General features: G+C 35.1%; 1 protein-coding gene across 1 annotated transcript; it reads left to right on the top strand.

The window, feature by feature from the left end:
• The first annotated feature begins 236 nt into the window (after positions 1 to 236).
• LOC129265006 (L-asparaginase-like) lies at positions 237 to 27,479 on the top strand. The gene is made up of 12 exons (XM_054902985.2): positions 237 to 991; positions 10,165 to 10,285; positions 12,456 to 12,774; positions 13,248 to 13,374; positions 15,778 to 15,890; positions 18,286 to 18,471; positions 19,885 to 20,121; positions 20,690 to 20,785; positions 21,270 to 21,433; positions 21,737 to 21,823; positions 22,402 to 22,501; positions 22,790 to 27,479. Exons 1-12 carry the CDS (start codon positions 814 to 816, stop codon positions 23,003 to 23,005), a joined length of 1,944 nt encoding a protein of 647 aa, XP_054758960.2. The 5' UTR covers positions 237 to 813; the 3' UTR covers positions 23,006 to 27,479.

The following is a 27,479-nucleotide window of genomic DNA, read 5'->3' as shown; positions in this document are numbered from 1 at the left end:
GGGGATGGGGGTAGTGAAAAATGGGCGAAGAGTATCAACAGGAGTATGGGTTGTGTCATATTGTAGGCCCTATATTACTTTTAATTGTTATTCAATTGAAGAATTAAAAATGACTGATCCGCCCCTGGTTTAAACACATATATCTAGAATTTAGGAATTTAACTGAGTAGATAAGATAGATCTAGTTTATCTCCTTGAAAAACCCACCAAAAAAGAAAGGGGTGCGCTCAAGCATCATAATTATGTATCCCAAAGGAAATCGTTGACAGACTGCAAATTATTTAACCCAATAACCCAAGAAAGGGGTGTGATCGTCTGATCGAGCTCCTCGAAAAGAAGGATTTTTGTTGATAGACTGCATCCCCCGTCCTCATACAGCCCCGGATACAGCTAGCTAGCCTTGCCCGCTATGATATTGCGCGCGCCAGTACAAATATACCGGTACGCGGTACGATGTTTACATTTTTGCATTCAGCAATCGGACGTGGAAAAAAAGGCCTGTTACGGTACTGCACTGGCGCCGCGCCGGGATTTGGTGGGACTGAGCGAGCAAGCGCGGGCACGAGTCGAGTCGACAGTCTAGAGTGATAGCTGAGCCAGCCCGAGCTGAGTCAGCTAGCTGTACTGTAAGTTTAAGCTGTTTGTAATATTGGACTTTGGAGGAGTCTTGGTCAGAAAGTAGTGCTATAAGTTCATGACAGCACTGCAATCAGCAATGCAAAGCTGACTTGATGATGACAACGAGAGCTAGATCGACTAATTGAGTGGTGTTACTGACTATTCTAACTCACTTGCTGCACTGGAAATCACATTATGGCTCCTCAACCTTCCCCTCCTCCTCCAGATGGAAAATTCATACCAAAAGCTGCTAGCCTAGTTCAAATGAAAAAGTCAAGTTCATCATCTGTATTTCAAACCCAAGATGTGACAGAGACAATAGTCCTTGTTATTTATGTTGGTGGAACGATTGGAATGAAGAAAGTGGATGGAGGTAAGTTACTTTCTTTGACTTTAAATTAAACTTAAGATGATGGTGGTCCCAAGTCTGCGCACCTAACGAATTGAGTTAAGATTCAACAAGAATTTCGTTTTATTTCCCAAAATCTTTCAGTTGATAATGTTCCTTATATTATTATGTGTACCAAATATCTCATAAAGATTTTAAAGAAATATATGATTTTCTTGGATATTATACCTCGGGTGGTCATTTTCAGATTGAACCAAAAAATGGTACCCGATGTCTGTGCACCCATTCACTTTGCACGTGATTCGGCGATTTTGATGAAAAAAAAGGCTGCATTTTTAGGCGCTCACAGGAAATGCCCAAAATTCATTATTTTTCCACTATTTTGAGTCGGGATTTTTTTTGAATATCTTTCTATGTATTGCATGTGTAAACTCTGTGGTTGTCGCGTATCTTCTTTTACTAGAATTGCGCAGATACGCGTATGAGCAGACAAGGGGGACGGCGCAGACTTAGGGGAACTTGCCATAAAGTTTAGACTAGCAAGTATAACAGCTGAGGTCTAAGCACTCATTCAATGAACAAGGTTATGAAGATGATTACCTCAAGTGATGTTCGTGCAGGCTTCACTCCACTTCACTACCGCTACACTACGCTCCACCTACCCGAACCTCAAGGTGGTGAACTCGTTCGGATACTCCGAGCGGCAAAGGTGGGAAAAAATGCATATTTAATGTAAAAATTATACGAAAAAAAGGCATTGAGAAGAAAATAAAAGTTTAATTTCTTACTCTACACCCATATTTCACTCCATATCCTCCGGTAATCCTAAAAATTTGTGATTTCGAGCCAGTATCTAATTCCTCACACGTATTATTCACGGCTGATTTCAAAACATTGCATGCTCATGCACGAGGGTCGCAGGTCAAACAGCATGAACATTCATGAATATTCCATCGATAGAGGGATCTATCTGATAAATGAATATGAAAATAAAACTTTCGAAATAAAAGCAAATAACAATCATCAATTTTCTTTTATTTCAAAAGTTTTGTTAATGAACATTTTAAGTGTGTACTGCATTTGGCATACCATAGATATACATTTGATTCCCCACAGGCAGGGTGGTTGCAGTGAACTAGTGGGTCTACGTCAGATCCACTCACACGTATTGCGAGGTTAGTATTAGTATACCAATAGTATACTAACCTCGCACCATGAACCGCGTTTGGCAGTGGATTTCCAACTAGTGGGTCGCGCGTGCTGGGATCCCACTTCTGGTGTCCACAACACACGACTTGTATGGCTTGATTTTTCTTTGCGCGGCGGCATGTAATGAACCCTTGGGTGCGTCAGATCTAGAATCTATGTCCTAGCCTATTGTGAGGGCCGAGATGATAAGATCTGCAACATTGTTAAAAAAAAATAGATTTCTTTATAGACCATCTTACATAAATTAAATTATGTACATGTATGCTGATTGTTTTAAATAGCATCATGTGACCAAACATAGTCTTACTATTTTGCAATGATGTTGAAAATGAAATGCCCACTGAAGAAAATTACTATTCCGTGACGTCGATGATGGAATAACTTTAGTGCACTATTCCATCATTGACGCCGCAGATCATTGACACAAATCATGCAATCTCTCGGGCGCAAGCACAAACCTGTTTTCCGCTGAGCGCGTAGCTTCAGGAAAAGTAGGTCAGTCAGCTCAGCGCGTTATCTGTATTTTGGCTCAGAATAAATATGTGTACAAGAACTAGATTATCAAGATTTGTTGTTCTTACTTATTAAATGTAGGATATTAAATATAACAGGCCTTTATTTAGTATTAAGTATAGAGGGATTCATTCATCGTTGGTTGGACTGGACAAATAGTAATGCCAGTCAAACCTCGGACAAATAATTCCTGCTATACTTTAAAGCCTGGTATATTTGTATACTAGGCCCTACCTTTTTCTGCATTACAATGTTGACCATGTTAAGGTATCATTGGGAGCATGACAAGAATATTAACTTACCACTACCAGGTCCAACTTTTAAGATTTTTAATTTTCAAGGTAATTTTTAAAGTAAATTGATAGTATGAAATATAAATAATGTTAGACAGAAATAACCAGGCATCTTTTCTGGGGATTCATAAGACCAAAAGCTTCAATCTATATGCCATTAATTTGTTCCGCTGGACTACATTGGCTCCACTCAGTAAAATGTCAGCAATTCTTAAATAAATCCCCAGAAACTATGTTTATTCTTGTCTAGGGATTCAATAACAATTTCTGACATCTTGCATCCCCAGACAGACTGAAAAATCTGCTGTTTGGAGAAGCTTTGATAGGCATTTTCTGATTTGTTTTCAGTCCTCTTTTTACACAGACTGGATAGGCCTATTCCCTGGGGTGGGGGGGGGGGGCACTCAAATTATATTTTGATGGGGGTGTGCCTCACGAAACCCTGAAATGGGGGTCTAAGGAACTGACCACAAGGGTAAAATACGGATCTTGGGAACTAAATATATACTGGGCTGTGTGAAAACGGTCTACGGAATGGGATCGGGGTGCAGTACTGTACACGCTAGCGCTGTGCATGTATACAGACCTGCCAACCAGTACGTTTTAGCCGTATTTAGTACGTTTTTGCAACCAAAATACGGCAGTACGTTTTTTCTTTGAAAAATACGTTTTTTGTATAAAAAAAATAGATATATATATATATTTCTTTTTTTAACTAAATCGTAATTTATTGAGAAAAATAATCTCTATATGTCTCTATTTCATAAAACGTGCACAAATATGGTTATTAGATCAATGTAATTTCAGGTAACTTGTTTTTTTTTTCAATCATTTTGTTCAAACCAGGGTGAAGATATACACATGTTTTAATGTTTTTTTTTTCATCTGCAAGAGCAGTGCGCATTTTAGCTTGCATGCAGCTTGAGCGCCGCGATGAGCGAGTGCGCCAAGCATTTTATTATGAAATACACTTTTTTGGGAAAAATACATTTTTTTTAATCACAGAATACAGTTTTTCATTCCCAGAGGTTGGCAGGTCTGTGTATATACATGTATGGGGGCTAGAGGGGGTTGTGAAGCCGTGCGTGCAGTTCTCGCATGCGGTGCTGGCACTGGACCATTTTGGCAGGGCAAGGGAACTGAGATGTTTCGTAACGGGGGTCTTTCGAGCGGTGCGGCTTCTGAACAGAACTTTTGTCATTCGGAGTATCTAGTAAAATTCTAGATAACTTAAAATTATGTCTGAATAAGGGGATCATCAAAGCGGTACGTCCCCGTACCACCAATATATGTGAGTGCCCCCCCCCCCCGGCATACTCCCATAGGACTCTTAATGGTGGCTATGGGTTAAAGTGTGTGCTACCTCACCCTCTTTGATTTTTATGTAAATCATGCTTTCAATGGGAGAAACAAAGCGCCTAAAAACAATCAGCTTAATACCAGTTTCTTGAAATGTGTGATGTTAAATCCAAAAATTTGATTTCAAAGAGCTGATGTCAGGTTCGTTGATTGTTTGTCGACATGTTTCTAAATGCAGCTAGAAAATCCCGCTACGCATGCCAGCCAATCAATCGTGGTATAATGTCTACCCCCTCCACTGCATTGGTCTACAGAATGCTGCGAAGCCAGACAAAGCCTTAGCGGAGAATATTGTGACAAAAATACATGTAGACTGATTTTTCAGTCTCCCCCTTCCTAGCTAGCCTAGAGGGCATACTGTAGCCAACGTACACGAACATGTAGTTCAGTGGAATAATAAACTTTTCAGGGTCTGAATTTTGGTCTAATATTAGATAATATCCAGGGTAGCCACTTCAACTATGATATTAGCTGATTTTCTAGTGGATATAATATGTTATTATTACCCTTCTCTATTCTCAAAAGTCAAATGCTTGACAAGAAGGCAGAAAGTCCTTTTTTCAAGTCTTAAGTTAGACAGGAATAACCATCGCTTTTGGGGATTTATTTAACATTTTCTGACATTTTACTTTACCATCTCAGACAGTAGCCAATGTAGTTAAGCGGAACAGGTCAGACTGAAGCTTTTGGTCTAGTCTTTGGTGTGACTCACAAGCACTGAACCCATGAGGCAGGTGCTCTACCACTTGAGCCACCATGACCAGTAGATAATGTTCTTTCCTATTTCATACTACTTGCATATTAAGGTGATCAAGCAGGGGCTGCAGATAAGTTTTGAAAGGGAGGGGGGGGGGGGGGGCTGACCATGTAACAATTCACAACACTAATAAATGGTAAGTTTTACGTGTTTGTACATGGTTTTGGTAGAGAGTTATGGGAGGGAGGGGGGGGGCTGAATCCCTCTCAGCCCCCCTGTTCTGTAGCCCCTATCAAGTATCGGCATATGGATGAAATTGAATGAAATTGCAGGTCACAAGGTGAATGGTCAATCAATATTGATATTGACTGGCCTGAGGGTAACATCAAATATATTGCCCGCTATAGAATCATATTGAACCGAGTTAGACGAGGGCAATATGGTTCTTTTAATGGCAATATTTTATGTTCCCCGAAAGAAAAGCCAGTCAAAATTTTTATTATTATCCGCATCAGACATCTGAGCAAAAATCATGAAAATTGAGATATTTTACAGTTTAAGAATGGGAATCTGTTTTTTGATGTTGAGCAGACTGGGCCTCTGAATTTTACCAAATGTTGTGACGTAATTGAAATGATGCGTCCCTGGCCTGGGGACGAAGTATCCAGTGTTGTCTCAACTTGATCAACATTGTGATGTATAGCACTGCCCTGATCAATAGGACGCTAGAATATGCTGGTGTAAGCTCTGCCTTGTTGCCCCCTACATTTATTTCCATGCATTTCCCCATTGACTTTCCTGAGCGGGCAATAAATTGGGTCTGTGGATAAACGATTTGAAACTTATTGACCGACCATTTGATCACATTCTTAATCAGGCTATAATGTATTAAAGTTGCCCTGCTGAGATGTCTGATATGATTAATAATAAAATGTATTAACTTCCAAAAAAAAAATGTATAGATTAGGCCTATTAATATTTAAGATAATTTTGAAATTATCAGTCAATATTATGTTACGTAAGTGTTAAAACTAAGTATCTGAAATTTGATGTGTATAATTTCAATACTGGGTCAAAGTTGAAGATAATTTTAGATCAATTAACTTGGATAAGAATTTATTTTTTGCTAAAATATTGGATAATATTGTTTAAGATGGTTATTGGATATGGACCTGCCACTCCTAAACCAACAAAAAATTCCCCAAAATAGATTTTGAGATTTTCACTGAGCTTGAAAAGCAAACCAACACTTTTAAATGATTTATCACTTTATCTCATCAAAATTGATCAGCATAACCCATAGAAGTACTGGATTTCTGCAGAATAAATTCAGAAAGAGTTGTAGGAAATAAGGAGAAAACAAGGTTTGATGGGCATGGTATCATGAAAATGATGTGTGAAAAAAATCAAGCTCGACCTATCGAAAGACCCCACCCAGAAAAGGTTAGGAAAAAATGGTCTTATGTCCTCTAATCGTGGATGGGTCCCTGTCATGCATGTTTCAATAGGGAAAATCATTTGAGGGAGTCCAAACTTGTGTTCATTATAGACAGGTAGTCCTTACATACAGGTGTAAGCTAAGTAGGTTTTACTGTAAACATTAAAATCTTATTATTTTTCATAATATATTAAATTTATTTACCTTTAAAATTTACCCTGTAGGTTATTTACTACATGTATGATGATTGCAGCTGACTCTAATAGGTAATATAGGGAGAGTGGTGGCAATAATGATAATGTTTGTATAATGTATGAGATCTCCTGCATTACAGACTTTTGCTCATTCCCTCAAATCTCTCTATCATGTATATACATGTAACACAGCCTATCCCCTATATATTTTATATACAAATACTGTGATCTCAGGTCAAATCACAGAAAACCTCATGGGTAGCTGGTCTTTGAACTTGGCATGTCTGCGTTCGTACATCATAATATATGTATGTTTGCAATTAAGATTTCTTTGATAAAGTGTACATCACCATTATCAACATTTCAAAAAGAATGAGATAAAAGCAACACTTAAACAAATTGATTGTTCATAATGTATATTTACATTTGTATGCCATTTATCTTTTTATGAGACCTCTAGATAGCTCGACATTTCAAAGAATATTTCCAATTTAAGTCTAATTTTAGGGGAGATCGGGGTTAGTTGGAACATTTTTGACAAAAATGGCTGTAAAATCCAAATAGATTTTACTTGAGAAACAATCAATATATCAGCTTGAAGCATATATCTAAGGGCTTCAAATGTACCCCATAAATTTTTAACTGTATGATGGTTACTGAAAAAAATCCACCTTGAACAAGGCCATCGCAAGCGTTCCAACTTACCCCATATCGGTGTAAGTTGGAACATGGTATGGGGTAAGTTGGAACACTGCATGGTCAATTAAGAATTATACTAAAACTACTTAAAACTGTAATATTACATGGTTTTAGCCTATTTGCATTATCTTTTCAAGTTCAAAATATTAAAAGTGGATTTGTTGAACTGTATGTTTTCTATTATACAGCCACTCAGGCAAGGTGACTGTGTAGTAGAATTCTGCGTTTTTGTGTGCATTTGTACTATCAGCAATTTCATGTACTTCTTCATCAAATTTACATGAGAAAAATTAATTTTTTATATTTTTTAATTAATTATGCAAATAAGCATATGAAATTTGCCCTAAATTTTTTCTTTTATGTTTTTGCCTTAAATCTATTTATTAAGCTAGTAGAATGCTAATTTTTGGTGAGAGTATCAATTTTTACATTTATAACAAATATCCACAAAAAATTGTAAAAAATATAATTTCTTATGTATTTTTGTTTTTTTTAATTTGTATTTCTTATTTTTTTTTTAACCTTTGTTTTTTATTGTTTTTTCTGATGAACTTTGTCGGGGATTCTTTTGCGATCATAAAAAGCATAAAATAAATCCATTTGAACCAGCAAAAGTAAAAATAATCATATATTTATGATTATTGGTTGAAAAACACAATTTGCACATGTACATGGAATCACGTTTTTGAGCAATTTTGGGTCCGACATGCATGTACAAAATGTTGCGTAATTTCGAAATCGCGCACCCAGGCATCGCAAATTTGGTATCAAAAGATGCTTAAGACTTGAAAGTAAAAAGTCATTGAGCGGTGCGGTCAAAAAATTTCGCGCGGCGGCGTGGTGACAAAATTTGTCGAGGGGGGGGGCTCAAATTGACCCCTCCCCCAGTTTGATAAGGGTTAGTATTGCATTAGGGGCCTACAATAAGCCTTAAATGCACACTCAGACCTAACTGATAAAACAAGCATGGTATACAATACATGTTCAGAAGAGTGTGAAATACTGTACATATTTTTTTACTCATATCCAATGTTTTTATTCATAAATTCATGTTTGGGGTAAGTTGGAACATGTTCCAACTATCCCCTTCAATTTTGTTCCAACTAACCCCAGAGGCCCATTTGACATTCATAAGCTTACAGCACAAAAAGGGACTTCGCCTTGGCATATTAATAACCTTATTTTGTAGCTTGGTACAAGTGTCTATTATACCCCAAACTGGCCAACTTGATCTATAAACTTCTCTCAGATAATAAAACATTTCTAAAAGAGAAAAAAATTACTCAGAAGGTGAAAAAACAAAAAATTCCTTTCTAACTTCACCAGGCTTGTTGCATATGTGTTGTCTGTTATATGGTGGATGGCTGTTGATAATGGCAATAAATTGAGGGCAGTATTGCATAAATTTATTACAATGTTTCAAGTTACCCTGCGTTCCAACTAACCCCAATATCCCCTACATTTTAATTTCCTACCAAGGTATTGTAAAAAACAGATATGGTACCTGTAAATAATCTCAAACCTAATATTAATACTGTAGAGTTGGGAAATATAATAATGTGAAGGACTATTGACCTATCGTTGACGAAAGTTTACACAGAGTGCAGATTAAACACAGAGACTTTACGTGACAATCGAGGGCACACTGTACAGCTTGTAGCCAATCTCTTCATGAGAGAGATTCATATTTGTTTAAGATGACATGATCTGTTGTTTGTCTTTGAATAGATAATTCCCTGAAGTATTGAAACACAGATATTAAAAAAATGTAGAGAATGGAAGTTAGTTGGGGCCTCAACAGGGAAAGATAGACCTCTCTGCGATCCTACCAACATTTTATGGTTTGGCCTAATAACTTTCGATACAGAGCTTTTAAAAATCATGCAAAGTACACCAGGGGGTGTTTCACAAGATTTAATTTAATACTTTCACAAGATTTAATACTCTACAGTATTAATATTAGGTTTGAGATTATTTACAGGTACCATATCTGTTTTTTACAATACCTTGGTAGGAAATTAAAATACTTAAATGCTGATGCGTATCTGAAATGCAACGCGCAATCTAATTGATCAATACGCAGTAGTGCGCGACCTCTTTGCATGATCTGACCAATGCGGTCACAATGGCTCTTGTAATAAACTAGGCACTTAAGTGCGACTCTAAGTCATACATAAATCTTTGTGAAACACCCCCCCCCCCCAGGAGGAAGAGAAGAAAAAAAATCTTAAGATGCATGAAATCACATAAAACTTTGGTCCTATAGAAATCTGTACCACACTGTTAATTACTGATGTCCTTCATTTGGCAATGAAATTTTGCACTTGAAATTTTGTTATCCCTGCTATCAATTTTAATGCGAGTTGGTAAATTTTGAACTTCAGTTGACATTTTTTGTCACAACATTTGTTATAACTGATACAGAAATGTTAAGATGACATATATTCAATCAGTGAAAGAACAATAATTATGCTGCTAAATTGATGAATTAATCTTCCCAAACAAGGATTTAAACAAGTCAAATCAGTTGATTTGTATTATTGATGGAGGAAATTTTCATTTAAAAAAGGTTTTTGTGGATGTAGGCCTCCTAGTTCTCAAATGCTTAAATAGTGAGTCATGTTGCTTAATTCTTTTTATAAAATTGTACTGAAATTCATTGACTACTTGGAATGGGTCTGTTTTTAACACAGATATATATATTCCATATAATTTGCTATATTTATTCATCTTTTTCGTTGCTTCAAATAAATCCCCAGTTCATGAGTTTTTTATTTTCTTTTCTCTCTTTGCAGTATACATACCTGTAAGGAATTACATGGGAAAAGTGATACGAAGCATGCCCATGCTTTATGATGCTGAATATGCCAAGGAAGTTGGTCTCGATAAAGAAGACAAAAATACTTTTGTCCTTCCGTAAGTTAAATTGCTTGGAATTTTGGAGTAGAATATTTGAGTGTCTGATTCCGAGTATTAGGTATTTGGTCAAAGTCCGTCAAACAGTTTGTTATACTAGAAAAAATATCTATGCATTACCATGTTTTAAAACTGTACTTCAACATGATATGAAATATACAATATGTATAATTCCACAAATACAGAGGTCCATTTCACAGCATTTAATGAGCTGTGACAAAAAAAGAGAATATTAAAACAGGTGTTTCTTACCAAGCAATGTACTTCTATGAGAAGAAAATATTTTCACATCATTTTGGGCCAAGACCATTCCTGTGACCTTCCAGTTGGACATATGCAAAGAAATAACTTTCTCCAACTTTTTGTATTAAAAATTCCTGTGATTACTTCAGATCTTTTCTTCAAATTCAGGTATGAGTGTAAGGATGAGATATATGTCAAATGACAGATAAGTACCCAAATCAGGGTTTGTTTATATATCATGACGAATGTACACAATAGACCAGTTCGTAGTTACTTCATGGACAATTTTGGTCAAATGACCTTTCATTTCTTTCATTATGATAGGCAGATTTCAAAGCAAGATATTATGTAAGCTTGCCTTACATAGCAGGATTAAGAAATTGAATAGACCAGGTGACTAGAATAGCACACCAATGAACACTTTACGAAGGTATTTGTTGCATTCCTACTCTGAATGCATATCATAGCATGTTGCACAATGTACTTGGCAAACTGTGAAATACCAGTTGTTTGTGGATGTAAATGAAAACCACAATTCAAAAGAATATATGAATAATCAAGACATCAAAGTTGGTGCTTATCTTATTAGATTTTAAACCACCATGTCTCTTTAGTACAAATGACCTTCCTCTGATCATGCGTAGAATATTTTGATCATGCGCAGAAAGGAACTACGAACTGGCTTATTGGACGTACAATTTGTCCATGACAGACGTACATGTATTAATATTCATATGGAATTGAGCACTTTAATAATCCTAACCACAATAAAGCAATATTGACTGGCCTCGGGGCGATACGACATATATCGCCCAAACTAGATTTATATCGCCCGAGTCATAGACGAGGGTGATATCAATTTAGTGAGGGCGATATATGTCCTTTTGCCCCAAGGCCAGTCAATATTGCTATTAACCACATCAGACATCTAGAGCAAAAATCGTTAAAACTTATATATTTATTAGAGTTTAAGAATGGGAATCTATTTTGTCATGTTGAGCAGACTGGGCCTCTGAACTTTACTATTGTGACATAATTGAAATGATGCGCCCCTGGCCTGGGGACGCAGTATCCAGCGTTGTCTCAACTTGATTAATATTGTGACGTATAGCACTGCGGGGTTCAAGGACGCGTACAAAAACGCGTAGAATACCCGGATGTTAGCGCTGCCTTTTATTGCCCGCTGCATTTCCACGCCTTTTCTCATCGACTTTTCTGAGCGGGCAATAAATTGGGCCCGTGTATAAACAATTGGAAACTTTTTGACCGACCTTTGATCCCAGTCTTAAGCAGGCAACAATGTATTAAAGTTGCCCTGCTCAGATGTCTGATACAGTTAATAATATTTATTATTACACTGTAATTTTCCCCCTGAGTTTGATACATTCATGGATCCCGCCTTCATGTTTCAATACACTTTGAAGATAAATCAGTTAATAGTACAAGTATAATTTTAATGGTAATGAAGAGAAGATGTGTGTCTTTGTAGTTTGTACCACATTAGGTAGTTGTGGATATGTATGTACACAGTCGTTTATTCTATTACTACAATAAAAAACTGATGTTGCAGAGAGTTTACTGGTACTGTCATTATCAGCCACCTGCAGTATTTTTTTTAATGTGATACAGCTTTATTCCAACATGGTACATAGATACACAGGAGTAGGACTGTATTCTGGTGTTTTGTTTATTTTTTAAATTTTATCCCCTAGTATATATATTACTCATACTGTTTGCTTATCAATATCACTTTTCATTATTTGAAAAAAAAGAAAGAAGACATCTACTATACGAAGCCCAGATAAATCTCTATATTTCATAATTTCTTAATAGAAAAAAAGATTACTTTAATATTAAAGCTATGTTACAATATCAAATGAAGTCGAAAGTCAACACTTAACCGTTTTTTCCCCCCTTTTCTATATAGAGTATCCAAAGACCGCCGAGTGTTCTACCATCTGAAGGAGTATGTAAACTTAAAAGACTCAAGCAATGTCAATGTCAATGATTGGTTGGACATGGTGGAGAACATCCGAGAGAATTACCGTCTCTACGATGGCTTTGTGATCATCCATGGTACAGATACCATGGCGTATACTGCATCAGCATTGTCCTTTATGCTGGAGAATCTAGGCAAACCAGTCATTTTTACCGGATCTCAAGTACCACTCTCTGAACTACGCAGTGATGGAAGGGATAACTTTCTTGGTGCTGTATACGTTGCTGGACATTACGTCATACCAGAGGTATTATTACAAGATTTTGACCTTCAAATTAATAAAACACAAGAGATGATTATGCTGCTGATAGCTGTTTTGTTGAAATGCCGAGGTTGGAATAAATATCTCTGAATTCTGATTGTATCGAGAGGATTCCAATATTCTGGAAGATCTAAACTCAATCTTGGAACGAGAGTCAATTTGAAAATTTCTAGTTCATCATGACCATGTTGAGGAGTAGAACTGGGGCCCGTTTCATAAAGAGTTGCAACTGTTGTAACTTTGCCATTATGGGAACTACCATGGTATCCTTGATTTTGATTGGCTGCTGAGCCCTGTTGCCATGGTAGTTGCCATAACAACAGTTGTAACTCTTTATGAAATGGTTCTGACACACATTCTCTGTGTTCAGAGATTTTTCAAAAACAACCAAGCATGTCATTTCATTTAGAGTGTTATTTATTGTAATCAGGGTTCATATGGTTTTCTTTGATCACAAGGTGGCGCTGTACTTCAATAATAAGCTGTATCGAGGCAACAGATGCGTGAAGATATCGAGTGAAAGTTTTAAAGCTTTTGATTCTCCAAATCTAGCTCCCCTTCTTACTATGGCTGTTGATATTACAGGTGAGCCCTATCAATACAGGTTAGCATTGATCAACTTCACTATTGTTGGTCATAAGGAAAATTATAAAAATTAAATGTAATTGACATTATGTAACATTTAAAACAGCTTCAGACAGGCTGTAATTGTGCAATGCTGCCATGTTTTTTTTATATTGAACACAAAGACCAAAAGCTTTAATTTTCAATATTTAGAGCAAGGTCACTTTTTCGTAGGGCATACAGGATCATTTGGAAAAAATAAGGGCACAGAAATATAATCTTGGCCAAGGAGAGGGCCAATGAGACCATAAACTTGGAATAATTTGAGCAATATAGGAAGTCTTTTTGCAATGCATTTCAGTTTCTCCAGAATCTAGTAGGCACATGTGAAATAGATATTGATTGATACTAGAAAATATTAAGTATTAATAAAAATCTGAAAGATTTTTTTAGGTTGCAGACAAAACAATACTTGCAAAAGGAAATATACAAAATTATAAAAAAGCAAAAAATTTGACTAAATACCCCAGCTAAGTTTGCTACTGTAGTTTGCCCCAAGCTGCTTATTTAATTTTTTCTACTATTTCTACTAATAACACTGTTTTTATGATATTGGATCATTAAAGTCACAGAAGGAGTTCAATAACAGAGAGACTAATACCGCATATTATATGGAGGATGGAGTTTAATAAGATTCTCCTTCCAAATCATTCAATCTGTAATTGAAACAGAAAGAATAAACATATTGTTTAGTGTCATGCTTTCAATCAGTTCACTAATACATTTCATATGACAATAAATATATAATTTCACTTAATAAAATGACATTTTGTCTTGTGTGTTCTTTTGTATCTGTAAGTGCCTAATTTATGCAAAATATATTAAGAACAATTGACTTCTATTGTCTATAGAGCACAAATAGTTCAATAAGTATACTTTCTCAGAATTGTGCTTCATATAAAAAGTAAGGAACTATAAACTTCACTTGTTTTTGGAAAAAACAACATCTCAACCTGAAAACTAAAGGAAGAACAAAATCTCCTTTACACACATGCAATTAATAATCTTTTAAATTTGCATGTGCAATATTACTAATTCATGCTTGTTTGGATTGACAGCATTAAAGCTTAAAGCTGTCCATTATTAAGCACAATTCTAAGAATAAAAAACAATTAGTTCATTTCTCATTCAGTGCTAAATCTTTTGTTTATCTGAGCAAAAGTTAATACTAAATAGAAATAATATGCATTGTTCTTGCATTAATACTTGGTGCTTATTAAGCAATAATTAATCCTGAAAACCTCTTTCATGATTTATAACCAACAATATCAGTGTTCATAGCTAACAAAAAACCCTGATCGAAATCATCAATGAACTGCTCTATAATGTTTCCTTTTTGTCTATTCCTTTGCTTTTGTTTTGCATGAAGACCAAAACGTGTAAAATGTAATAAATTAATTCATTTAGAAATTCCAGATACTTCTGAATGAAATGAAATACACGTCAGCTTCAGATTTTGACCTTTGACCTGGATTCTACATCCTGTCCAAAAAATATCCAACATAACCTCATGCATAATGCAGCTTAAAGATTTTATTATAAACCTCATAAAACATTCAGCCTTTATCTCAGGCATTATTTAATCTACATGCTCTAAAAATCTATATCGTATTTAGACATAAACCTTGGGCCTAATTTATAAATGTAATTAAGTCGTAACCTTGTCCTTAACACAAAATGGCCGTCACTGTCAGACAACAAATCTTGTAACTTGTATCGAATTTGACATAGCTTTATCTCACCAATAGAACATGTGTTTTGTACTTAAATTTCAATACCTTGTTGAAACTACAACCTATCGAGCAAATAAATAAATCCTACTAATTGTTTATGAATTCTACAGACTTTGTTTTCAATATTTGTTTCTAAAACTGACATACTTCACTCGTTACGCGTTCGCATAGCGAACCACTTTACGTAAGTTCTATGTAAATAATAATATTGACATCAAACTTTAATCCTAAAACATCTTCATCATGGTTTATCAAATTTCTTTCCTTTTTACATCATTATCAACTTTGTATATCTATTTTTCATACTACTTACTCTTTGGGCGATATCAGTCCCGCAACAAATCAGAAATTTGAGGGCAATTTTCCGTCTTCAAAATCAACAACTACTTCATTGTTGAAATATTGTGGCTGCAAAGTATCCTGGAAAAATTTATGGTATATTTACAAGAAAAATATGGTGTTCGTTAAAATTCATAGAAAATGAACTGTTTCACGGAAACAGATATATTATCCTATCCATCTGTTTCTTGTTATTATCCCATTATTTCTTCATATTCTTTTACTGCTTCTCTTTCTCTTTTTTTTAACTCAATTTGTCCATCTTAAATTCCATATTTGACATTACTTTCAGTGAATTGGGCGAGTATATTCAGAGCCAATACAGTGGAAGCATTTAGAGTGAATACCAATATGACGAGGAATGTAGGACTTCTCAGGCTATTTCCCAGTATAACTTCTGAAACAGTAAGTCAGGCTTGAAACAAATAATATCTCTTCATTCGTATAGGGAAAGTGTGTTAATCCTGCTCTTTGGAACAAATTCCATTTTGCACCAGTCACACCTGGCTGCCTTTCCTCTGAAACACAATCTGGGTCCGTTGCAGAAAGAGTTGCGTCTAAACACAAGCCAAAAAATAAATCGCAAGTCCCAAATGCGCGCTGTTGATTGGTTGAAAATCAAGTTGCGTATGATTGCAACTCTTTCTGCAACGGGCCCCTGTTGTTTGTGGAAGATGTGATAAATTCAGCAAAATATGTTTAAATGTCTGTTCAATCAACATGCACATGAAAGTCTGGGGGGGGGACCATGAAAATTGATTGATTGATGATCGGTTTTAAACTGACAAACACTGTATACTGAGTAGCATAGTTTATCATTTGAATTAAATACAGATATGCTAAAATTGTATGACTCCTTCTCATTGCTTGTAACATTTTCACCAATGTTAACTACATGAAACCTTTCTTTTTGGTTTATAGTTGTTGTGCAGTTTGATCATGTTACTTACTACCATGATTTCAGAATTAACATTAATGTCAAGCTTTGTATTAAAAACAGAGCCCTGATAGTGTTTAAAAAATCTATTGTGTGAAGTTACAATCAAACTTAAGAATTACTGGAATATTGCGAACAAGTGGATCCCTTAATCAATTGTAATTACATTAGCTAGAGGTGAAATATTTTAATATTAATATTTATATTATATTAATATTAACTCACATTTTTGTGGAAAGAATATCTTTTGCAACAATCTGGCTCACATAACTATTCATATAGGTTTATGAAGCATCTGTGTTTCATTATGTAATTTATAACATTTCTCAGTTGTTGCATTCAGAAATTAGAATAGTGCCCGATCAACTTTGAAACTTTTAATTATTTTGAATATGTGTTGTGGGAAACTGTCCCAATGGTATTGTAGCTGATATTCATACACCTATTGTTTTCTTCTTGAGGTATTAGAGCCTTCAACCTTGTGTGGAAGGCATTGGTCTCTAGACATCTGTTTTGGCAATTCCATAGAGACATACTTCTGAAAATCTATGTCTTGTTTTTTATTCATGTGAACAGGTTTAATTCTCTCATTTTTATGGCTTGAGCAGTGATGGAGAAAATGGGTGCCAGACAAAAACAAGTTGCCCTTTTGTTTAATCTATGGCCCATATGCTGAAGTCTAATTAAACGAAGGCCATGGTATAACTCTTTTCCAAAAATTACTGGCAAGCCAAAAATGCTACTTTTTTATATTGTCTGTTCTTATGTTTACTATTATGTTACTTTTTGATTCCTCTTGCTTTAATGTGAAGAAAATTTGTAAACACACTCTTTCTAAAATTCCTTGTCCCTGTTTTTTTTTTTATTTGAACAGGTTTAATTGTCTCATTTGCATTTCTATGATTATTCCTAGAAGTTGTGAATGACTTGAGTGTCAAATTGAACATGTACTGTTAAAGATATGTGTCACAATTGGCCATCCATAATTGACCCTAAAAGGCCCGGGGGGGGGGGGGTGTGAGTGGAATACATTTTTCATTAATCTGTATTGCTTGCTGACTTTTTTTACATTCAAATATCTGTATTTAATTCAAATTAATCTGCCGCGCAATATTTTTCAACTGCGTTGCTCACTGACTTTTTACTTACAAATCTCGCACAACTTTTGAGACCAAATTTGCGATGCCTGGGTATGCGGTTACGAAATTACGCAACATTATGTAAGTGCATGTCAGACCCAAAACTGCTCAAAAACGTGAATTCATGTTCAAATCCAATGCAAATTGTGTATTTAGCCAAAATTTGTAAATGTATCATTATTTCTACTTTTACTGATTAAACTTAATTAATTTTGTCTTGTTTATGATCACAATTAAGTCTGCAACAATGTCCATTAAAAAAAAAAAGTCGAATAACAAAGAAATACATAAGAAAAAAAAAAATTGCGCTACCAAATTATTTTCGAAGTACATTTGATCGAGATCCTTCAAAGAGTCTGTGAATAAAAAATTAGCAGTTTTGGAGCCGTATGATAGTTGATTAGAGCAAATGTTTAAATTCATGCATAAATTAGCATAATTAATTCATTAAATGAAATATCTTATTAAAAAAAAAATCAACCATGCAGCCTTGTAGATTTTATCACACACTACCACTGTGCAAATTTTCGCAGCGTTCGCGTGTCCCCCCCCCCCACCCCCAGCTTTGAGAGGGGTCCAAATAACCCGGCTCTTTTAGGGTTAAACTTCAACCAGAGTTGAAATTAAACCTGAGTTCAGATTTCAGAATATGGACCTATGTGTTTTGTCACTGTCTCATTGTTCTTATACTTGTAGCTGATTTTTTATCAACCTTTTCTTGTAGGTAAGAGCTTTCCTGCAGCCTCCGATGGAAGGTATTGTTCTTCAGACGTATGGTGCAGGGAACTGTCCTGATGATCGTAGAGATATCATAGCAGAGATACAAGCAGCAGCAAACAGGGGAATGATCATCCTTAACTGTACTCAGTGCTCCAGCGGTGGTGTATCAGCATCTTATCAAACAGGAAAGGTACGATTTAACCAGAGATACCAGTCTTCAGGCTTTCGCCCAAATTCAGGCCCTTACAACTTCCCTTTTCTCACTTTCTCAGTTTACATGTTGTACAGCACATGTGTACTTAACTGTGTTCTGGCTGTTCAGGCTCAGTGAACAAAACTGATTGGTGTCCCTGAAGGTTAGATATATTAACAGAACTAGGAGGTCTTTCACACAGAGATAATTGAGAATGTAAATCACGCTTACATTCTCAGTAGGATGTTGTATACATTATTGCAACCATTGGTCAGATTATGTTCAGGGGCCACTTCTTTTGTATTGTGATTCACAGAGGTTGGTTCACTGCAACCACTGGGTGTTTGCATTAGACCAAGGTGGCCTAAGGAAGGTTTCCAACACTTGTCATAATATGTTGTGTGGGAAAGGAGGAAAATAAGTTGAATAGAATGGTGAAAGTTTGAATTAAATTGGACAAGAAATTAGAAAGTTATGTCTCTTAATATTTAGATCCCTGAAACTATGTAAATTTCAAATTGGCAACTGGGTATAAACTAAATTCTGAAAAGTTGGAAGGACAATTTTCTCATAGGCCAAATACTTAATTATAAAGGATTGGTGGTTTTTCTCTCAATTAACTATTCCCCTGGTCAGTAATCCAAATGTAACCAATGTAGCATAATGCTTCATATCCTCATAAAAGAAAGATACATTTTGAAATAAAACTTAAAAAAACCCCAACAATTTAACAATTTTATGTATTGGAGTAAATTGGAGAGTAGTAACTTTTAAAAATTCATGACTTTCTCATAGTTTGTCTGATGTTGTCAAAACTTTCACCCATGTACTTATCTGATTTTTCTTCTAATGTTAACAAATTTTATTTTGGTTGGATTCCCCTTTGAATATTGGTAAAAGTGTGTCATTTACATCAATTGTTTCGATTCAACCTTGAGGTTATTTAACTATCCTTCGAATAAGGGAAATCAGATTATACATTGATTACTTTAGCAGGACTCTTAGCTCCACATAAATGTTTTGAAAAAGCCCCTTGGCATGAATACACTTTATAATCAGAGGAAGAGCAGACTTTATATGGAGTAACCAGGGAGTGAAATAATGGATGGAAATTGCATTTTTGCTTGTCAAAGGTACACTAAAGTGTTAATTCTGTTTGCTGTAGGCTTGAAGATTCAGAACCCATTTCACTTTAACCCAAGGAAGGGATCACACATGATCAATTTGAATTAAAAATTTATATTTTGAAAATTGAGTCAAAGTCATTAATTTTTGGTCTGCATCTTTTCTCATTTGATCCAGAAGTATCTTGATATATCATTGAACACACATCATTAATGCAAATAAGAGATCATTGAAAGAATAAGGTGGTGACACAGTTTGAGGATATGATATATTACTTTGTTCTAGGTGCTGTTAGATGCTGGAGTGATACCTGGATCTGACATTACCCCTGAAGCGGCTCTCAGTAAACTTAGTTTCATCCTTGGACAACCTGACCTTTCACCGGAAGAGAAGAGAAAACAACTCAAACGTAATCTTAGAGGAGAGATATCAGTATCTATGGCTCAAGACAGATCATTTACATTTGAGAACAGTGAATTCATTAGAGCGGTGGTAGATACATTGAGGATTGGTAGCAGCAAAGTAAGTGATCATGAGTGACCATGTAGCATACAAAGATTAGCCATTGATCATGGGACACATTTTAAAGATTGATTACATTTATTTCATTATGCAATCAGTGAAAACATAAAAATGAAAATGTTGGTTTGAAATATTGTCATAGTAATAGAGTATGTTTTTCTTCTGACTTAAATGTCCTATATTAGATACCAAAAAAGAAATTTGAAACAGAAAATGAAGCCTATCCAGTAATCTACTTTCCTCTACATCTTTAAAAGTTCATCATAACAAATTATAACAATACGATTGTCATTAGCATCCATTCTATTACAGTGAATAATATAATGTTAGACATAATTCATAACCAATCAAAATGTTCTTATCAATATCATTTTATTTTAACCCCATCAAATGAAGTTTGAAGGGGGAATAATATAGGAATTGGTGTATGGTTGGTCAGGCGGTCGGTCTGTGACGAATTGAACTACTAACTCAGTTTTTGACCAGGGCTCATAAAATTGTTACAAATATTGGTCTTGGGGTGAAGACATTAATTCAATTGTAATGTTTTCTCTTGAACTATTAAAAGGAAATTCAAGCTGTGAGCGACACACTGTTCCCACCCTTATTGTGTGCTGCAGCAAGAAATGGAGATCTAAATGCAATCAAACACATGCAGAAGGCTGTAAGTATCATTCATAAAGATTTGATTCTTCACAGATGTAGTTGAGATCTCTGTCATTTCAAAATAAGAATTTTTTTGATGAATAATCACATAATTTATTTTTAGTTAATTAAGTAATGAGGTACACAAGGCTAGATGTTGGTAATTTAATGCAATTATTGCTTATGCGGCTTTAAGAAGAGACAGCTTTCAAAACAGGTTCAAGTTCAGTGGTAAATTCTCCCCTTATTTGCTTTTAAATCTTTATAAAACAGACATTTGTGCTGATTTTATACAGCTCCAAACTTGTCTTGAGCAACTCAGGCAGATGGTTATAGTCTCCTTTTTGAAAACACGTAAAAAGTAAGCACTAATCCTATAGTAATTTTGTACCTTGACTATGCATACCAACTGCATTATTCAGTCAATTGATGTTAATTTGTTATAATTAAAAAGAGAAAGATGAAGGTTAATGTATGTGTTGGTATTCCCTTCTTCCTCCTAGGGTGCCAACTTATCCGGAGCAGACTATGACGGTCGTACAGCCCTTCATCTAGCAGCCAGTGAAGGTCATACAGAAGTCGTTAGGTTCCTCCTTGAGAACGGATGTCCTATATATGCCCTAGATAGATTTGGCAATACACCCTTCATGGACAGCATTAGAAATAGGTGAGTGGGGTGCTTTTAATACACTTTCAGGCTGCTGTAGAGAAGCTTGATGGATGTTTAGACATCACTTCAAGGAGGAATATAGTTTGTTATCACTTTCACTATTCAAAGCGATTGTACTTGTGTTCAAAGGGGGTTGAATCTCACGATTGCTGCTTACAGCCACAGACCTCAAAATACCCTGAGGTCAATAGAGGTCATGGCCTCTGGCACCACTATTACAGGAGAATCAGATGTACAAAATTTGTGGAATTGCCCCAATTTTAGTAATTGAAATTTGTTTCCTCATTCTTTTCTTTATAGAAAACTTGATACCATAGAGATCATCAAGCAGTGCGGTGGTCATCTGGTCCATGAGAGTCCCTTTGATCTTGGTGTTCTCCTATGCAGGTAAGAATATGGATGACCACTCAAATGTTGAGTGGTGAACATTGTAAACAGTGGTATTGCTACCTAAATGGTATCATTTACTTTTAATATTATGTATTGAATCAAACTGATTTGATGTCATTTGAAGTGCTTTCTGTCCAGTTTACTATGAGTTATTCTCTTATGACCACTTTGAGGTATGTTTCAATTTTGTGATATGACATACAATTGATTATTATTTACCTTTTATGTGAGTAGTATATGGAATTGGGTACTTCTTACAATTTCAGTAGGTAAGATGGTCATGGATTTTTTTCCCCCTATCAAAGTCTTCACAACGTCTTAGTTTAAGAGAACGTGAACATCACAAAGTGTAAAAGACCATTTAGCTTATTCAAATGGTTAGACGATTGAAAACATCTTTTGGTATCATTTGGGCTTACAGTAACCAAAGTAACCAAAAATCTACCAAAGAGTCAATCAATATCTATCTGATGCATGGAGTCATCCTGATGCTCATAATTCCTCAATTATGTAAACATAATTCATTACTATAACTCATGTTTTTTGTTTGGTTTGTTGTTTTGTTTTTATTACAGCTCAGCAGCAACGAATGACGTCTTAGGATTACAGGCATACAACATGGCTGGAGTGGATATGATGTGTACAGACTACAGTGGAAATACAGCATTACATGTGGTACGTAGTAGATATAAGGGGTATATTGATTGCTAATAACAATAAATGAGCTATAAATTCGTAGATATATAGGTGGAATAATTTGATATAATTCATATGATAAGAAAATGAGTCAGATGATGATTTCCAGTAAATAAGTTTATTAATATTACCATAATCTGGGCATTTGATTTTAAAGATATATTCTTTTGATGATCATGTTATAGGCTCCCTCCATGGTCTGTTGTTCACCTCTTCATCTACCATGTCAGTAGAGCCAGTCAATGCTAGTTCCTTTTGTTTTTACAGGGTGCAATCAACAACCACCCTGATGCAGTAGGGTACTTACTGGAATCAAACGTAATACCAGTCCATAAACCCAACGGAGAAGGCTTTACTGCGGCGCAGTTAGCTGCCCAACATGGACATCACAAGACGGCTTCACTCATCCAAGAATTCACAGATAGGAATAAGAAGAGGATATCTAATGGGAGTTTCAAGCTGAACGGAGAACCCAATGGCTGAATCATCTGCAGTCTTTCATCCTTTGAACAAGAATTTAGCTCTATATAAAACTTAGCTGTGTTTCAATGGAGATCAGGTCTGTGGTGTGTTCAGCTGTTGATGAGGGGAACTGAGCATGCTCAGTAAACACTCGATGTGATCCGCATGCTGTCATATGGAAGGGATTAGGAATTGGAATAGTTTTTCGTCGGCTATTATTGATTTGAAAATAGTCTGATCCCACCTCTAATAAAACGGGTGCATTGTAGTTCATATTCACCATGTTGAATGTGTGCTTTTATTTGTGTAATATATCCACCATTCCTCTTCATGAGTAATACATCACAATACGTGTAAACCGAGATATATGCAATTCATATTTTTGTAAGCATGGTACCATTGTCTCTTTCAATTTAATGTTTGAACCATTTTAGAGGATTAACAGATTCAACAGATTATAGAAGTATTGTTGTTATTGTTATTTTTCACAACGGTTTTTATGATATTGTTAATGGCAATGTCAAACAACATGGCGGGCGGGGGGGGGGGGGGTTAAAGCTTGTATGAGAAGTAGTGATGACACCTCATTGCTCCTGTGTCTTATAATTCCTATCTATCTTTAACGTTTATTTATATATCAGTATTTTGCCTCTCACAAAGCGATTCAGAGTTTTACAATTATACTACACTATTTCATCCAATCAGTGTCATGTTCATTCTCATTTTAATAGAGCTATCTTTCTTCATTCTACATCATCAATCTATCAATGCCATCTTTGGTCTTCCTCTCCATCTCATACCAACTACTTCTAGATGAGAGATACAATGATTGTAAGTTTATTGATTTCCCATACATGTATATGAACACTTAAGCTCAGCGCACACAATGTGATGTGATTGCACTAAGATCCAATTGGAACAAGTTGTCAATCCCGTCTCGGTGAAATCGCATTGTAGGCCAGCACATACATTGGTTTTAGTTGTAAAATAAATTTGATCTTTTATGTTACAGGTCACAAGGGAGCGTTTCGTGAAGAGTCTTGATAATAGTTTTCACTGATAAATGTGATAAGCTACTGAAATCCTTACACCTGATTGGCTGAGAGCATGTTTGTTGATGAAAATTAGGATTCAAAACTGTTTATGAAATGCTTCTCAGGTATTATTTATGGTTTCATCATCCTTGGATTCTAAACACATATGACCCAACCTATCATATCAATCCATTTCTCTTACCACACCATATCTTTATCAGATAGTAAATTTGGTTTTCATGACCAAACCAGAAATATTCAGTTGGGATGTTTTATTTGTGATGCCTTGTATTCTTCACTTCTCAGTAATTGATGATTGGTATCCATATATATAATGCACACAAGTCCAAAGTGACAAATGTTTGTCATAATATGTACTTCTTACAGAATTTTCTTTCAGCTATCAACTTTCTACAACCAATGAAACACTGTTCTGATATACTGCATAAACATGCATGGAACTAAGTGTGTAAGTGGAAATGCAGTGTACACAAGATTGCTTAAGATGACTGTGTTGTTGTATGCTGTATACATGTATTTATTTATGTACAGTCTGACCTCTCTTATACGGACACGTGGGACCAGCACCAATTTGGATAAGGGATTTATCCTGATCTGGGAGACCCAATATTGAATACATGCAGCTTTCTCCCCAATGGTAGCTACACGTAATATATTGTAGTGGGTGTACACAGACAGTATTTCACTGCTGTCAGTGCAAATTATAGGTGGCTTTTTTACGGAAATGAAATCAATTGGGTGCCAAATCTCTTGGATAATTTACCTGCTGAATTATTGAGGAATACATCAAGCATACCTCAAAAGAAAGAGAATGACTCAATGAAACTAAGTTTGAAAATTGGATTATCGCAGCTTCGCAAAGTCAGCCATTGTTATACTGACCGTAGGCTCAAACATGATAGATGGCGCTGTCCGTTATGCACAACGAGGCCTGAGCAAGACGTGTTGGTTTTTTTTTTCTGAAATAAAAATAAAATTGCACTGTGCCCTGATTTACTGGAAAATTATCCTGTCTAAGTTCTTTCAGTGATTTGGGTAAGATATTTTCAGAATATTGGAAAATGTATTTAATCAAAGTGAGTTTGCATAGGAATTTTGATTTTAGAGTAAAATCTCATTTTCCCATGTACTAGATTGAAAAAAAAAAATCTCTGTAAGTGTGCGTTCAGATAATAGAAAGATCCGGATAAGGGGAGGCCAGATAAGAGAATTCGGACTGTATATCTTTGAATTGCATGAAATACTGCTGTTTGGCTGCTATTTGCAGTGTTTGCAATAAACTCTTTCAATAAATCAAAATCCTTCAATCATAAGTGCCTTACTGTGCATGAGCCATTAGCAGGGTGCACAATCTGAAGAAACCAAGCTTTCACTATATTCATTTTCACACATGACAGAGCAAGTGCATTATTTGTTTTATAATATAGCAATGTAGAAACACAAGTCTTTGAAGGTTTTACAATATTTTTTTTTACTCTTCTCTGTCACGATTGCACTGGTCTGCCTAGAGCATGCAATGTCAATATTTGATATACACCGGTAGGCACTGCAGTGTGATGCACAACAAAAATTCAAAGGCATAGGATATGTTTTTTGTTGCGATGCTCGATAGTAATATCCCTATTTTATAATATTTGATTAGAAGATGGGTATTTGAAAGAAGGTTCTCTTTTCTTGCCTTTATGCAATATAGAAACATCACAACTTGTAATTGAAATATTTTCATGTTATTGACAATCTATTTTTTTCTTATCTAGCACACTACATATTTTTATTTAGTATTATTCGTTATGTATTTACCATGGACAATCTTTTAATAATTTTTAAAATCATCTCAATGTCTGTATTTTAAGTGTGGGTTTTATCAGATTTTAACTGTATAGATAAATGTAATATTCTCTTTTATCTTTTAAAAGCAACCACATCATGAAGTAGAAATACATTAAAGCCATAGTGCCTATAACATAAGCAGTTTGTGGTAAATATTATATTCATATTTAAATTCCAATACAGTATTTAATAGACAGGTCACGATAACTGAATATTCCCTCTTGAGTAAAAAGAACATCTTTGTACAGGACCCCCATACTTATATTCAAAGCACCGATTCTTGGCTGAAAATTGTTTTTAATATATTGCATGTAATTTCAATTCAACTTCAAACTTGGCGCATATATGTACATGATCGTAGTAGACTTTTGGGTCACTGGGTTAAAGGTCAGAGAGGTTATATTTTGAAAATTGTCAAAGTTAGGTGTGTAGTATACTGGTCTGGCAATGACAGAGACATATATTTTGGCATTTTGTGTGCAGTCAAGAATCCACCTATTACAAATTTGGTTTATATGTTAATAATTATTGTTCATCAATGTTATCAAATATACCATACAAGAATGTATTCAGCATAGCTTAGTATGTTTTTATTCATGGTGGGTGCTATCTTGTGTTTTATTTTTTAATTTAGAATAATTCTCATCTTCCTTTAAGATAATGAACCTATTGTGGATCAGACACGCAATCTTTTGTGATGTATGACAGGGTGTAAGATCATTATTAGATAATTTTATACTAAAATTAACTTAAAACACCTACCTCTTGCAGTGTCGCTCTCATCACTTTTTTAGAAACAATATTATTACTTTTCTATTTTCTTGCTGTGAAAACACTGATGTAAAAATGTTCACATCCATGCATGCGTTAGGACAAAAGAGCAGTAATGTTCAGAGTATGGGGCACTTTTCAGTGAGTAAGCTTGAAAAAAAAAAATTGACTCGGGGGGGGGGGGGGGGCTTAATCCCTTTGTGAGCATGACCTTTAATTTAACTATTTTATGGTTCTCATAATAATGCAGCTGATATGGGATCTTGTTCAAAAGTTTCTCTCTTTGGAAGGATTCTCATTTAAAGTTTTACAGTTTATGTATAAAACAATCATGTTAGTTATAAACCAAAAGATACGTAAGTTGTGAGTATTTCGAATTTGGTCTTCAACTGTGTTGATAAATCAAGTTAAATCAAATGTTTTCCCCAGAGGTCATCAAATTTTAAATTGAATTTTAAGAATATGTGTCCAATTCTAAACAGAAAGTTTGCAATCATTATTGTATTGAATTGTGCTTGAAATGTTAAATATCAATTTGTATGAGCAGTGATTTTTAAATTAATATCTGAAGGATGTATTTTTGTTGTTGTTGTTGAAATTACCATTGTAATTTACATTAGTCATATTGCGAGGCATGAACCAAAGAGCTATAGCTCTATGCATGAACAGTAATTCCATATGTTTAATCTGTGCCATAACTTTATATCCTATGGATACATTATCCTACAAAATAATATTCTGTCATTGTAACAATATATTGCTGAAGTATGTGTATACGAATATGTTACCTTGAATATTATTTGGACATTAATAAATGGCTGATTTTAATGGATAAAACA

Source organism: Lytechinus pictus, chromosome 7, assembly GCF_037042905.1.
Source record: "Lytechinus pictus isolate F3 Inbred chromosome 7, Lp3.0, whole genome shotgun sequence".
Lineage (NCBI taxonomy): Eukaryota > Metazoa > Echinodermata > Echinoidea > Temnopleuroida > Toxopneustidae > Lytechinus > Lytechinus pictus.
Note: the sequence above shows the minus strand (reverse complement) of the source record. Positions and strands in the feature narration are given on the sequence as shown.

Excerpts from the sequence above, each read along its gene's own strand:
- LOC129265006 (XM_054902985.2), top strand. The coding sequence starts at position 814 with ATGGCTCCTCAACCTTCCCCTCCTCCTCCAGATGGAAAATTCATACCA. Across the intron at positions 21,824-22,401 it reads CTTGGTGTTCTCCTATGCAG|CTCAGCAGCAACGAATGACG; the intron begins GTAAGAATATGG and ends TTTTTATTACAG. Across the intron at positions 22,502-22,789 it reads GAAATACAGCATTACATGTG|GGTGCAATCAACAACCACCC; the intron begins GTACGTAGTAGA and ends TTGTTTTTACAG.